The 16,086-nt window shown below is 52.3% G+C and overlaps 1 protein-coding gene across 1 annotated transcript; it reads left to right on the forward strand.

Moving 5' to 3' along the window:
* The first annotated feature begins 1,193 nt into the window (after positions 1 to 1,193).
* LOC129820680 (small ubiquitin-related modifier 3-like) lies at positions 1,194 to 4,999 on the forward strand. The gene is made up of 4 exons (XM_055877526.1): positions 1,194 to 1,333; positions 3,448 to 3,576; positions 3,757 to 3,828; positions 3,946 to 4,999. Exons 1-4 carry the CDS (start codon positions 1,313 to 1,315, stop codon positions 4,063 to 4,065), a joined length of 342 nt encoding a protein of 113 aa, XP_055733501.1. The 5' UTR covers positions 1,194 to 1,312; the 3' UTR covers positions 4,066 to 4,999.
* Positions 5,000 to 16,086: the final 11,087 nt, after the last annotated feature.

Consider the following 16,086-nt stretch of genomic DNA (forward strand, 5'->3'; position numbering starts at 1 on the left):
GAGATGGACCGGTTGGTGACCTCTGGACTAGGAGATGGACCGGTTGGTGACCTCTGGACTAGGAGATGGACCGGTTGGTGACCTCTGGACTAGGAGATGGACCGGTTGGTGACCTCTAGACTAGGAGATGGACCGGTTGGTGACCTCTGGACTAGGAGATGGACCGGTTGGTGACCTCTGGACTAGGAGATGGACCGGTTGGTGACCGCTAGACTAGGAGATGGACTGGTTGGTGACCTCTGGACTAGGAGATGGACCGGTTGGTGACCACTGGACTAGGAGATGGACCGGTTGGTGACCTCTGGACTAGGAGATGGACCGGTTGGTGACCTCTGGACTAGGAGATGGACCGGTTGGTGACCGTTGGACTAGGTTCTTGAATGAAAGGACCTGTATGTATAGGCTATATTGACAGTTGTTTCAGGTTTGGCCAAGGAGAACCCATATGCCAGATTTCAAGACAATTAAAGTATACTGCTTACTTATTTGGAAACTCAGTTTTATTTATTTTCCTCCGTTTGTTGATTTCTTGACTGGAACTGTCCATATATATTAATTCTGGAAAATTGTAGGGGAGGGTTTTTTCTTTGCAGTATTGTAAAAATACATCAATGTTTTACGGAAAGATATTTTGTAAGATAAAAAAAAGAGTTACTGAGAGAAGAACACCAGGGTTGCGTTTAGAAGGCACAAATGTCAGAAAACGTTTTTTAAACGACTGCCAAGCAAACATTTCAAGTGTACACATTCAGGTAGAATGTACAGCACAGCACTACATTTCAACACTCCGTTTCAAATAAATGTCTCCTGTTTCTTGCCTACTTGAAATGCGACCCAGTCTCTTTAATATGTGTTCTGGTTAACTACTAGCTGTGCTTTGGGGGTTTTAGTCTGGGCTTGTGTATATGTACTTTGTGACATCCGCTGATGTAAAAAGGTCTTTATAAACATGTGATTTGCGTTTATATTTTTGATTAGTCTATGATTGCCACGCTCAAACATCTTTGAGAGGCTTCATTAATTAATGAACATGTATATTTACACACTTCATACATTGATTTATCCAGGTGATTAGAAATAGCTGTCCAATTTTGCTTACTTCACGGGAGCGCGCATTAAACCGATTTGCGCGCTCGTGTGTGCACGGTCCCGAGAGAAACTATAGACACGTGACCCCGTGAGCCAATTAGAGTTTAAAACCCTATGCGCGCTCCTGGTCGACAAACAGAAGACGAAGAGAGTTGAAAAAAGCGCAAACATTTAGCAATCTGTCTGTAAATTAGTAAATATCAGAACATTAACTAGCTACACAATGTCTGAAGAAAAGCCAAAGGTAAGAAATGTTGTGTGTGATTGAATATTTTCCATATTTCCTTGCATTCTGCTTGTCGAGCGTACTACTATGTTGGTGATGTTGCCCGTTTCCAATTTGAGCGGGTAAAAAGAGAAAACAAAGGTTGTTCGATTTGTGGACATTTGGCCGCGTAACGTTTTGCGTGTAGAAAATGGGCTAGCTAGCCAGTTATCTGATAGATGTAGTGTACTATTATCTATTCATGTTTTGTAAGGTGATGGTTTTCAGTGAAACAGCGCCATTGTGACTTTTCTGCGCCCATTGGAATAGGGACCAACGTCGTTGTCTCTTTGCGGCTTGTTGAGCTAACTAGGTAACATGCTAACGTTAGATTGAGATTCCCACTGGAGCTGCCACCCTATTGATGGCTGGCCAGTTAGCTATCTAGGTTAGCATGGCTCTTGTTGTAAGAGCTAGCTAGCTAACTGATTGCTAACTGATCAAATGATTGCTAGCTAAAAAGCTAAACTCAAATGTTTGACACCAAACAAAGATATTAACTCACCGTCAGACGGTGAACTCATCAACCTACCAGTACTGTTATGCTCGTCCTACACTGCCGTTTTTGTGGAAATGTTGTGTAATTGTGAGATGCAGGGCTCCCTTACAAAAGAGAAACTTTGTCCCAATGGGAGTCTGCTGAAATAAATGTACATTAAAATTAAACCGCTAGCAGTGTGCACCGCTTGGTAACGTAAAGTCACCCCATTCCGTACAAATGTGCGCAACCAACATTCAAACGAGACTACAAAGAACTAATGGGACTGTTGACTTCCACACTGGGGGGGTGAACTAGGTTTCTATTCGAGCGTTGATCAACATGGTAATGACTCTCTAGTATTGGAGAAAAGTTGAAAAAACGGACCCTCCGTTACATCGGGTCATGTCGTAACGTACAGCACGCATAAAGCAAACTATTTATGTCTTACAATCTCTCTCCACCAGGTGTAGCACTTCTCCCATCGTTTAAAAACAAGAAATGGACAGTGACGGGGGTAAGGGGGGGATACCTAGTCATTATTGCGATCATTGCATGCGATCATCATTCTAAAAGCCGCGATCATCATTCTAAAAGCCGCTGTTTACTTCTAAGATCACTTTAGCACCGTCCTAAAAACCAGATTCAAATTCGACACAAACCTTCAAATAGTTATGTAATGACACATTACATAAAGTCTTTATAGTGTTTTATTTACATTTTAGAGGCGATAAGGTGATAAGTTGGACAGAGTGGGGAAAAAATAATTGCCCACAACATCTCTCCTTTTCACTATCACACTAGTTTCGCTTCCCCGCCCGCCATTTTTAAAAAGACCCGACGGGGCTCATTGCCTACTTGAATTATGCAGAAACTGGCAGCGTTTAGGTCATGTAATTGATTCTGTTGGAAAGGGGAGAAATTGTGCTTTACAATGTTATTGACATTAGTTGATCTGGAAGTATTATGTTTTTGGGGCGCTAAAATATGGTCAATTGTACAGACCAAGGCGATGTACGACTTTACGTGAGTTTACGTTAGCTTGCTGTAACTAACTAGCTAACATCTTCATGTTACAATTCCTGTTGAGATGCTTTAATTTTAGCCCAAAAGTTTGCTCTGTCTAATACATGACATTAACTGTTAGACTCTAGCTATAAAGCTGGGCCTGAGAGATTGAGAAATAGCTTCTATCTCAAGGACATCAGACTGCTAAACAGCAATCGCTAACTCAGTGAGGCTGCTGCCTACATTGAGACCCAATCACATCACTTTAATAATCTCTACATATCTTACATTACTCATATCACCTGTATATACTGTATTTTATACCATCTACTGAACCTTGCCTATGCCGCTCATCCATATACTTATATGTACATATTCTCATTCACCCCTTTAGATTTGTGGGTATTAGGTAATTGTTGGGAATTAATTAGATTAATTGTTATTACTGCACTGTTGGAACTAGAAACACAAGCATTTCGCTACACTCGCATTAACATCTGCTAACCATGTGTTATCTGACCAATAAAATTAGATTTTGATTTGATATTTAAAAAAAAAAATGTAGCTATTGTCTCTGAAATTCACCCGTTCCCCTCTGTTTTTTCAGGAAGGTGTGAAGACTGAAAACGACCACATCAACCTAAAGGTCGCAGGTCAAGATGGGTCAGTTGTTCAGTTCAAAATTAAAAGGCACACTCCGCTCAGCAAGCTGATGAAGGCCTACTGCGAAAGACAGGTGAGGCTTTCCTTCCAGTTTACATTCATCTGACTACTTTTCTGCTCATATAAGACAATGTTAAGCTTTGAGGCTGATTGTACGACCTTACAGGGCAACTCCTGACCACAGTAACTTGCTAGATGAGCCTGACAGTGTCTCCCTTCTATGTTATAACCTCTCCCTTCTTCTTTATTTCAGGGTTTGTCAATTAGACAGATACGGTTTAGGTTTGACGGACAGCCAATCAACGAGACGGACACACCTGCACAGGTAGGTGCCACTCGCTTTCGGTGTAGTCCTCGATGATGCAAAAGATTAAAAAAGAAGTGATAACATGAACAGGTGGAGTGTAGACTTACTGACCATTCTATGTATTTGTTTTGGCAGCTTGAGATGGAAGACGAGGATACTATTGATGTATTTCAACAACAGACCGGAGGAGGCTCCTTCCTCTCGGAGGCGTCTCTTAAAGGTGTATGGACCCCTCTGAGGCTCCTCCCCCTCTGAGGACAGAAACACGAAGAGCAGCAACTTTTTTATTATTATTACATAATTGTTCCGCTTTTTTTTATTTTTTGTTTTGTGATCGATCTGCTCGTAGCCATGGTCTTATCCTTTTCAAGCCACCAATCCACAAATGTCTTGTTGATATTCATATTGAGGATGGACTATAAACTGCTTGGAGTCGTGTTTTGGAGAATGTGTGTTTGTTTCACACACGGGGATGTGGGGGGAGGTTCAACTCATTCAGGATTTGTTCCAAATGGCACCCTATTCCTCTTATAGTGCTCTACACTAAACAAAGAAGTGCACTATGTGGTCAATAGGGTGCCATTTGGGACACGTTTTAAATCTACCATAGGTTGAGGGACTTGGTGTTGAACAGGTCTCATAATATGCAAACGTTTTTTTTTTTGTCTGCTGTTTTTAAGTACATTTTGCAAAATATACAGTCCAAGTGATCAATTGTAATTTTAAACCTGTACAATGTGTTGAAGGAATATTGGTGAATGGGGTTCTCTACCGCTGGTGCCATTAGATTGAATTGCTGTGTCTCTCTGGAACAAAGGCTTTACTGAAGAGAACAGAAACGTCTGATCGAAAAGGGTCAAGTTTCAGGTCTATTTTCAACATCGCTTGAAAGGATGCTACTCACCATGTCTGTTTGGTTTCCCCTCCCCCTTCCTCAGAGATTTAAGGGAAGTCGTTGACATCCTGCTTTAAGCCCATCCCACTGAATCACTATTTTATGACAAAATAAAAGGGAATCCACCTTTGACCTTTCTGTTTCTCTATAATCAGACTTGATGAATCTTCCCACTTGCCTTCAGACAGGTGTGGTGTTCTACAGGTAGCACAGGTCCACTAAGTCCTTCTGTTGCTCTAATGATTTGTACATTGTCTTTTACTACTGTATACAATAAATATAGTTTGGTACTCAGCTACCTTTGTGTGCTTCCTGTTGTATGAGGAGTGCTGAAAGACTGTTGCTGTCTTCCTAGGCCACTTTAGGAAATTTCAAACCGCACATCTTATCAAATAGGAAAAAGTACATTGATGGTAATCAGCTGTTTGGTCAATCACTTAACACAATGTGAGAGCAAGTCTAGGAAAGAGGCAAATATGTTCTGAGATCGCTGTGTTTGTGAGCTACAGTACTTCCAGCGATGGGTGCTGTCGTCATTTTGTGAGCTGTTAGAGTTTTTTTTCTGGAGGCTGTATTTAACTAGGCAAGTCCGTTAAAAACCCATTCTTATTTACCATAACGGCCAAACCCTAACCAGGACCGCTGGGCCAATTGAGCGCTGCCCTATGGGACTCACAATCACTGACAGTTGTGATACAGCCTGGAATCAAACCAGGGTCTGTAGTGACGCCTCTAGAACTGAGATGCAGTGCCTTAGACCGCTGTGATACAGCCTGGAATCAAACCAAGGTCTGTAGTGACGCCTCTAGAACTGAGATGCAGTGCCTTAGACCGCTGTGATACAGCCTGGAATCAAACCAGGGTCTGTAGTGACGCCTCTAGAACTGAGATGCAGTGCCTTAGACCGCTGTGATACAGCCTGGAATCAAACCAGGGTCTGTAGTGACGCCTCTAGAACATGAGATGCAGTGCCTTAGACTGCTGCTCCACTCGGGAGTTTTGTGTATGTGTCAAAAGCAAGCAGCTAATAGGTCAGATATTACTGCTGCGCCTAACTCTGCAAGCTCAGACTCCGAGACCATATGAGATAGTTGAACAGGTCAATAAAACGACTATCTCGTAGCCGTGAAATGAAGAGTTATACTGTAATATCTAAAAAGAATAACACATTTTCAACAAGTGTGTGTGCTGTCAAACGCTACAGTGTTGCAATGCACACATTGAAAACCTGTCTAGAAATGACTTAAAGTCGTAGCCATAAATTAAAGGAAGCCTAGCTATTGTTAGTCATTTTACAAAAATAATCCCCTTTTCAATGACTGGGCAGTGAAACGCTACACCGTTTCGATACTTGCAGGAATTCTCTTGATTTTACTTGTTACATCGTCAAATTCAATATGACCCCCTGAGTAGGTAGAAACTCATTCACTTAAATGCATGTTTTATTTCACCTTTATTTAACCAGGTAGGCCAGTTGAGAACAAGTTCTCATTTGCATCTGGCCAAGATAAAGAAAAGCAAATGCGAAAACAACACAGAGTTACACATAAACAAACGTACAGTCAATAACACAATAGAAAAGAAAATATAAAAATCTATATACAGTGTGTGCAAATGTGGAAGAGTAGGGAGATAAGGCAATAAACAGGCCATAGAGGTGAAAATAATTACAATTGAGCATTAACACTGGAGTGATAGATGTGCAGATGATGATGTGCAAGTTGAGATACTGGTGTGCAAAAGAGCAAGAGGGTAAGTAATAATATGGGGATGAGGTAGTTGGGTGTGCTATTTACAGATGGGCTGTGTACAGGTACAGCGATCGGTAAGCTGCTCTGACAGCTGATGCTTAAAGTTAGTGAGGGAGATATATGTGTGTATATGCATGTGTACAAACACCTGCACGGCATCAGCCTCAGGCAAACCAGCATTAGTTGTAAAAACACTGCCACTTAGTGTCATTCAGATGTACTTTTATTATGTTCTATTTTGACTTTTTTCCCCCTTTATCTTTTGACCATCATTCTCTCTCTCACACAGCAACTCCACTCCCACTTCCTCTAATTCCACGTACCAACCCTCAGCTTCCCTCAGCCCATTCCATCTATCTCTGCTGGCCACCCTCAGCTTCCCTCGGCCCATCCCATCTATCTCTGCTGGCCACCCTCAGCTTCCCTCGGCCCATCCCATCTATCTCTGCTGGCCACCCTCAGCTTCCCTCAGCTCATCCCATCTATCTCTGCCGGCCACCCTCAGCTTCCCTCAGCCCATCCCATCTATCTCTGCTGGCCACCCTCAGCTTCCCTCAGCCCATCCCATCTATCTCTGCCGGCAACCCTCAGCTTCCCTCAGCCCATCCCATCTATCTCTGCTGGACACCCTCAGCTTCCCTCAGCCCATCCCATCTATCTCTGCTGGCAACCCTCAGCTTCCCTCAGCCCATCCCATCTATCTCTGCTGGCCACCCTCAGCTTCCCTCAGCCCATCCCATCTATCTCTGCTGGCCACCCTCAGCTTCCCTCAGCCCATCCCATCTATCTCTGCTGGCCACCCTCAGCTTCTCTCAGCCCATCCCATCTATCTCTGCTGGCCACCCTCAGCTTCCCTCAGCCCATCCCATCTATCTCTGCTGGCCACCCTCAGCCTCCCTCAGCCCATCCCATCTATCTCTGCTGGCCACCCTCAGCTTCCCTCAGCCCATCCCATCTATCTCTGCTGGCCACCCTCAGCTTCCCTCAGCCCATCCCATCTATCTCTGCTGGCCACCCTCAGCTTCCCTCAGCCCATCCCATCTATCTCTGCTGGCAACCCTCAGCTTCCCTCAGCCCATCCCATCTATCTCTGCTGGCCACCCTCAGCTTCCCTCAGCTCATCCCATCTATCTCTGCTGGCAACCCTCAGCTTCCCTCAGCCCATCCCATCTATCTCTGCTGGCCACCCTCAGCTTCCCTCAGCTCATCCCATCTATCTCTGCCGGCCACCCTCAGCTTCCCTCAGCCCATCCCATCTATCTCTGCTGGCCACCCTCAGCTTCCCTCAGCCCATCCCATCTATCTCTGCTGGCAACCCTCAGCTTCCCTCAGCCCATCCCATCTATCTCTGCTGGACACCCTCAGCTTCCCTCAGCCCATCCCATCTATCTCTGCTGGCAACCATCAGCTTCCCTCAGCCCATCCCATCTATCTCTGCTGGCCACCCTCAGCTTCCCTCAGCCCATCCCATCTATCTCTGCTGGCCACCCTCAGCTTCCCTCAGCCCATCCCATCTATCTCTGCTGGCCACCCTCAGCTTCTCTCAGCCCATCCCATCTATCTCTGCTGGCAACCCTCAGCTTCCCTCAGCCCATCCCATCTATCTCTGCTGGCAACCCTCAGCTTCCCTCAGCCCATCCCATCTATCTCTGCTGGCCACCCTCAGCTTCCCTCAGCCCATCCCATCTATCTCTGCTGGCAACCCTCAGCTTCCCTCAGCCCATCCCATCTATCTCTGCTGGCCATCCCTCAGCTTCCCTCAGCCCATCCCATCTATCTCTGCTGGCCACCCTCAGCTTCCCTCAGCCCATCCCATCTATCTCTGCTGGCCATCCCTCAGCTTCCCTCAGCCCATCCCATCTATCTCTGCTGGCAACCCTCAGCTTCCCTCAGCCCATCCCATCTATCTCTGCTGGCCACCCTCAGCTTCCCTCAGCCCATCCCATCTATCTCTGCTGGCCATCCCTCAGCTTCCCTCAGCCCATCCCATCTATCTCTGCTGGCCACCCTCAGCTTCCCTCAGCCCATCCCATCTATCTCTGCTGGCAACCCTCAGCTTCCCTCAGCCCATCCCATCTATCTCTGCTGGCCACCCTCAGCTTCCCTCAGCCCATCCCATCTATCTCTGCTGGCCACCCTCAGCTTCTCTCAGCCCATCCCATCTATCTCTGCTGGCAACCCTCAGCTTCCCTCAGCCCATCCCATCTATCTCTGCTGGCAACCCTCAGCTTCCCTCAGCCCATCCCATCTATCTCTGCTGGCCACCCTCAGCTTCCCTCAGCCCATCCCATCTATCTCTGCTGGCAACCCTCAGCTTCCCTCAGCCCATCCCATCTATCTCTGCTGGCCATCCCTCAGCTTCCCTCAGCCCATCCCATCTATCTCTGCTGGCCACCCTCAGCTTCCCTCAGCCCATCCCATCTATCTCTGCTGGCCATCCCTCAGCTTCCCTCAGCCCATCCCATCTATCTCTGCTGGCAACCCTCAGCTTCCCTCAGCCCATCCCATCTATCTCTGCTGGCCACCCTCAGCTTCCCTCAGCCCATCCCATCTATCTCTGCTGGCCATCCCTCAGCTTCCCTCAGCCCATCCCATCTATCTCTGCTGGCCACCCTCAGCTTCCCTCAGCCCATCCCATCTATCTCTGCTGGCAACCCTCAGCTTCCCTCAGCCCATCCCATCTATCTCTGCTGGCCACCCTCAGCTTCCCTCAGCCCATCCCATCTATCTCTGCTGGCCACCCTCAGCTTCCCTCAGCCCATCCCATCTATCTCTGCTGGACACCCTCAGCTTCCCTCAGCCCATCCCATCTATCTCTGCTGGCCACCCTCAGCTTCCCTCAGCCCATCCCATCTATCTCTGCTGGCCACCCTCAGCTTCCCTCGGCCCATCCCATCTATCTCTGCCGGCCACCCTCAGCTTCCCTCAGCCCATCCCATCTATCTCTGCTGGCCACCCCTCAGCTTCCCTCAGCCCATCCCATCTATCTCTGCTGGCCACCCTCAGCTTCCCTCGGCCCATCCCATCTATCTCTGCTGGCCACCCTCAGCTTCCCTCAGCCCATCCCATCTATCTCTGCTGGCCACCCTCAGCCCATCCCATCTATCTCTGCTGGCCACCCTCAGCTTCCCTCAGCCCATCCCATCTATCTCTGCTGGCCACCCTCAGCTTCCCTCGGCCCATCCCATCTATCTCTGCTGGCCACCCTCAGCTTCCCTCAGCCCATCCCATCTATCTCTGCTGGCTTCCCTCAGCCCATCCCATCTATCTCTGCTGGACACCCTCGGCCCATCCCATCTATCTCTGCTGGCAACCCTCAGCTTCCCTCAGCCCATCCCATCTATCTCTGCTGGCCACCCTCAGCTTCCCTCAGCTCATCCCATCTATCTCTGCTGGCAACCCTCAGCTTCGCTCAGCCCATCCCATCTATCTCTGCTGGCCACCCTCAGCTTCCCTCAGCTCATCCCATCTATCTCTGCCGGCCACCCTCAGCTTCCCTCAGCCCATCCCATCTATCTCTGCTGGCCACCCTCAGCTTCCCTCAGCCCATCCCATCTATCTCTGCTGGCAACCCTCAGCTTCCCTCAGCCCATCCCATCTATCTCTGCTGGACACCCTCAGCTTCCCTCAGCCCATCCCATCTATCTCTGCTGGCAACCCTCAGCTTCCCTCAGCCCATCCCATCTATCTCTGCTGGCCACCCTCAGCTTCCCTCAGCCCATCCCATCTATCTCTGCTGGCCACCCTCAGCTTCCCTCAGCCCATCCCATCTATCTCTGCTGGCCACCCTCAGCTTCTCTCAGCCCATCCCATCTATCTCTGCTGGCAACCCTCAGCTTCCCTCAGCCCATCCCATCTATCTCTGCTGGCAACCCTCAGCTTCCCTCAGCCCATCCCATCTATCTCTGCTGGCCACCCTCAGCTTCCCTCAGCCCATCCCATCTATCTCTGCTGGCAACCCTCAGCTTCCCTCAGCCCATCCCATCTATCTCTGCTGGCCATCCCTCAGCTTCCCTCAGCCCATCCCATCTATCTCTGCTGGCCACCCTCAGCTTCCCTCAGCCCATCCCATCTATCTCTGCTGGCCATCCCTCAGCTTCCCTCAGCCCATCCCATCTATCTCTGCTGGCAACCCTCAGCTTCCCTCAGCCCATCCCATCTATCTCTGCTGGCCACCCTCAGCTTCCCTCAGCCCATCCCATCTATCTCTGCTGGCCATCCCTCAGCTTCCCTCAGCCCATCCCATCTATCTCTGCTGGCCACCCTCAGCTTCCCTCAGCCCATCCCATCTATCTCTGCTGGCAACCCTCAGCTTCCCTCAGCCCATCCCATCTATCTCTGCTGGCCACCCTCAGCTTCCCTCAGCCCATCCCATCTATCTCTGCTGGACACCCTCAGCTTCCCTCAGCCCATCACATCTATCTCTGCTGGCCACCCTCAGCTTCCCTCGGCCCATCCCATCTATCTCTGCCGGCCACCCTCAGCTTCCCTCAGCCCATCCCATCTATCTCTGCTGGACACCCTCGGCCCATCCCATCTATCTCTGCTGGACACCCTCGGCCCATCCCATCTATCTCTGCTGGACACCCTCGGCCCATCCCATCTATCTCTGCTGGACACCCTCGGCCCATCCCATCTATCTCTGCTGGACACCCTCGGCCCATCCCATCTATCTCTGCTGGACACCCTCGGCCCATCCCATCTATCTCTGCTGGACACCCTCGGCCCATCCCATCTATCTCTGCTGGACACCCTCGGCCCATCCCATCTATCTCTGCTGGCCACCCTCAGCTTCCCTCAGCCCATCCCATCTATCTCTGCTGGACACCCTCAGCTTCCCTCAGCCCATCCCATCTATCTCTGCTGGCAACCCTCAGCTTCCCTCAGCCCATCCCATCTATCTCTGCTGGCAACCCTCAGCTTCTCTCAGCCCATCCCATCTATCTCTGCTGGACACCCTCGGCTTCCCTCGGCCCATCCCATCTATCTCTGCTGGACACCCTCAGCCCATCCCATCTATCTCTGCTGGCCACCCTCAGCCCATCCCATCTATCTCTGCTGGCCACCCTCGGCCCATCCCATCTATCTCTGCTGGACACCCTCGGCCCATCCCATCTATCTCTGCTGGACACCCTCGGCCCATCCCATCTATCTCTGCTGGACACCCTCGGCCCATCCCATCTATCTCTGCTGGACACCCTCGGCCCATCCCATCTATCTCTGCTGGACACCCTCGGCCCATCCCATCTATCTCTGCTGGCCACCCTCAGCTTCCCTCAGCCCATCCCATCTATCTCTGCTGGACACCCTCAGCTTCCCTCAGCCCATCCCATCTATCTCTGCTGGCAACCCTCAGCTTCCCTCAGCCCATCCCATCTATCTCTGCTGGCCATCCCTCAGCTTCCCTCAGCCCATCCCATCTATCTCTGCTGGCCACCCTCAGCTTCCCTCAGCCCATCCCATCTATCTCTGCTGGCCATCCCTCAGCTTCCCTCAGCCCATCCCATCTATCTCTGCTGGCAACCCTCAGCTTCCCTCAGCCCATCCCATCTATCTCTGCTGGCCACCCTCAGCTTCCCTCAGCCCATCCCATCTATCTCTGCTGGCCATCCCTCAGCTTCCCTCAGCCCATCCCATCTATCTCTGCTGGCCACCCTCAGCTTCCCTCAGCCCATCCCATCTATCTCTGCTGGCAACCCTCAGCTTCCCTCAGCCCATCCCATCTATCTCTGCTGGCCACCCTCAGCTTCCCTCAGCCCATCCCATCTATCTCTGCTGGACACCCTCAGCTTCCCTCAGCCCATCACATCACATCTATCTCTGCTGGCCACCCTCAGCTTCCCTCGGCCCATCCCATCTATCTCTGCCGGCCACCCTCAGCTTCCCTCGGCCCATCCCATCTATCTCTGCTGGACACCCTCGGCCCATCCCATCTATCTCTGCTGGCCACCCTCGGCCCATCCCATCTATCTCTGCTGGCCACCCTCAGCTTCCCTCAGCCCATCCCATCTATCTCTGCTGGACACCCTCGGCCCATCCCATCTATCTCTGCTGGCCACCCTCAGCCCATCCCATCTATCTCTGCTGGACACCCTCGGCCCATCCCATCTATCTCTGCTGGACACCCTCGGCCCATCCCATCTATCTCTGCTGGCCACCCTCGGCCCATCCCATCTATCTCTGCTGGCCACCCTCAGCTTCCCTCAGCCCATCCCATCTATCTCTGCCGGCCACCCTCAGCTTCCCTCAGCCCATCCCATCTATCTCTGTTGGACACCCTCGGCCCATCCCATCTATCTCTGCTGGCCACCCTCGGCCCATCCCATCTATCTCTGCTGGCCACCCTCAGCTTCCCTCAGCCCATCCCATCTATCTCTGTTGGACACCCTCGGCCCATCCCATCTATCTCTGCTGGACACCCTCGGCCCATCCCATCTATCTCTGCTGGACACCCTCGGCCCATCCCATCTATCTCTGCTGGCCACCCTCGGCCCATCCCATCTATCTCTGCTGGCCACCCTCAGCTTCCCTCAGCCCATCCCATCTATCTCTGCTGGACACCCTCGGCCCATCCCATCTATCTCTGCTGGCCACCCTCAGCCCATCCCATCTATCTCTGCTGGACACCCTCGGCCCATCCCATCTATCTCTGCTGGCCACCCTCGGCCCATCCCATCTATCTCTGCTGGCCACCCTCAGCTTCCCTCAGCCCATCCCATCTATCTCTGTTGGACACCCTCGGCCCATCCCATCTATCTCTGCTGGACACCCTCGGCCCATCCCATCTATCTCTGCTGGCCACCCTCAGCTTCCCTCAGCCCATCCCATCTATCTCTGCTGGACACCCTCGGCCCATCCCATCTATCTCTGCTGGCCACCCTCGGCCCATCCCATCTATCTCTGCTGGACACCCTCGGCCCATCCCATCTATCTCTGCTGGCCACCCTCAGCTTCCCTCAGCCCATCCCATCTATCTCTGCTGGCCACCCTCAGCTTCCCTCAGCCCATCCCATCTATCTCTGCTGGCCACCCTCAGCCCATCCCATCTATCTCTGCTGGCCACCCTCAGCTTCCCTCAGCCCATCCCATCTATCTCTGCTGGACACCCTCGGCCCATCCCATCTATCTCTGCTGGCCACCCTCAGCTTCCCTCAGCCCATCCCATCTATCTCTGCTGGCCACCCTCAGCTTCCCTCAGCCCATCCCATCTATCTCTGCTGGCCACCCTCAGCCCATCCCATCTATCTCTGCTGGCCACCCTCAGCTTCCCTCAGCCCATCCCATCTATCTCTGTTGGACACCCTCGGCCCATCCCATCTATCTCTGCTGGACACCCTCGGCCCATCCCATCTATCTCTGCTGGACACCCTCGGCCCATCCCATCTATCTCTGCTGGCCACCCTCGGCCCATCCCATCTATCTCTGCTGGCCACCCTCAGCTTCCCTCAGCCCATCCCATCTATCTCTGTTGGACACCCTCGGCCCATCCCATCTATCTCTGCTGGACACCCTCGGCCCATCCCATCTATCTCTGCTGGACACCCTCGGCCCATCCCATCTATCTCTGCTGGCCACCCTCGGCCCATCCCATCTATCTCTGCTGGCCACCCTCAGCTTCCCTCAGCCCATCCCATCTATCTCTGTTGGACACCCTCGGCCCATCCCATCTATCTCTGCTGGCCACCCTCGGCCCATCCCATCTATCTCTGCTGGCCACCCTCAGCTTCCCTCAGCCCATCCCATCTATCTCTGCTGGACACCCTCGGCCCATCCCATCTATCTCTGCTGGCCACCCTCAGCCCATCCCATCTATCTCTGCTGGACACCCTCGGCCCATCCCATCTATCTCTGCTGGCCACCCTCGGCCCATCCCATCTATCTCTGCTGGCCACCCTCAGCTTCCCTCAGCCCATCCCATCTATCTCTGTTGGACACCCTCGGCCCATCCCATCTATCTCTGCTGGACACCCTCGGCCCATCCCATCTATCTCTGCTGGACACCCTCGGCCCATCCCATCTATCTCTGCTGGCCACCCTCGGCCCATCCCATCTATCTCTGCTGGACACCCTCGGCCCATCCCATCTATCTCTGCTGGCCACCCTCAGCTTCCCTCAGCCCATCCCATCTATCTCTGCTGGCCACCCTCGGCCCATCCCATCTATCTCTGCTGGACACCCTCAGCCCATCCCATCTATCTCTGCTGGCCACCCTCGGCCCATCCCATCTATCTCTGCTGGCCACCCTCAGCCCATCCCATCTATCTCTGCTGGCCACCCTCAGCTTCCCTCAGCCCATCCCATCTATCTCTGTTGGACACCCTCGGCCCATCCCATCTATCTCTGCTGGACACCCTCGGCCCATCCCATCTATCTCTGCTGGACACCCTCGGCCCATCCCATCTATCTCTGCTGGCCACCCTCGGCCCATCCCATCTATCTCTGCTGGACACCCTGGGCCCATCCCATCTATCTCTGCTGGACACCCTCGGCCCATCCCATCTATCTCTGCTGGCCACCCTCAGCTTCCCTCAGCCCATCCCATCTATCTCTGCTGGACACCCTCGGCCCATCCCATCTATCTCTGCTGGCCACCCTCGGCCCATCCCATCTATCTCTGCTGGACACCCTCGGCCCATCCCATCTATCTCTGCTGGCCACCCTCAGCTTCCCTCGGCCCATCCCATCTATCTCTGCTGGCCACCCTCGGCCCATCCCATCTATCTCTGCTGGACACCCTCAGCCCATCCCATCTATCTCTGCTGGCCACCCTCGGCCCATCCCATCTATCTCTGCTGGCCACCCTCAGCCCATCCCATCTATCTCTGCTGGCCACCCTCAGCTTCCCTCAGCCCATCCCATCTATCTCTGTTGGACACCCTCGGCCCATCCCATCTATCTCTGCTGGACACCCTCGGCCCATCCCATCTATCTCTGCTGGACACCCTCGGCCCATCCCATCTATCTCTGCTGGCCACCCTCGGCCCATCCCATCTATCTCTGCTGGCCACCCTCAGCTTCCCTCAGCCCATCCCATCTATCTCTGTTGGACACCCTCGGCCCATCCCATCTATCTCTGCTGGACACCCTGGGCCCATCCCATCTATCTCTGCTGGACACCCTCGGCCCATCCCATCTATCTCTGCTGGCCACCCTCGGCCCATCCCATCTATCTCTGCTGGCCACCCTCAGCTTCCCTCAGCCCATCCCATCTATCTCTGCTGGACACCCTCGGCCCATCCCATCTATCTCTGCTGGCCACCCTCGGCCCATCCCATCTATCTCTGCTGGACACCCTCGGCCCATCCCATCTATCTCTGCTGGCCACCCTCAGCTTCCCTCAGCCCATCCCATCTATCTCTGCTGGCCACCCTCAGCTTCCCTCAGCCCATCCCATCTATCTCTGCTGGACACCCTCGGCCCATCCCATCTATCTCTGCTGGCCACCCTCAGCTTCCCTCAGCCCATCCCATCTATCTCTGCTGGCCACCCTCGGCCCATCCCATCTATCTCTGCTGGACACCCTCAGCCCATCCCATCTATCTCTGCTGGCCACCCTCGGCCCATCCCATCTATCTCTGCTGGCCACCCTCAGCCCATCCCATCTATCTCTGCTGGACACCCTCGGCCCAT

This window comes from Salvelinus fontinalis, chromosome 23 (genome assembly GCF_029448725.1).
Source record: "Salvelinus fontinalis isolate EN_2023a chromosome 23, ASM2944872v1, whole genome shotgun sequence".
NCBI classification, from domain to species: Eukaryota; Metazoa; Chordata; class Actinopteri; order Salmoniformes; family Salmonidae; genus Salvelinus; species Salvelinus fontinalis.

Excerpts from the sequence above, each read along its gene's own strand:
- LOC129820680 (XM_055877526.1), top strand. The coding sequence starts at position 1,313 with ATGTCTGAAGAAAAGCCAAAG. Across the intron at positions 1,334-3,447 it reads TGTCTGAAGAAAAGCCAAAG|GAAGGTGTGAAGACTGAAAA; the intron begins GTAAGAAATGTT and ends CTGTTTTTTCAG. Across the intron at positions 3,829-3,945 it reads AGACGGACACACCTGCACAG|CTTGAGATGGAAGACGAGGA; the intron begins GTAGGTGCCACT and ends TTGTTTTGGCAG.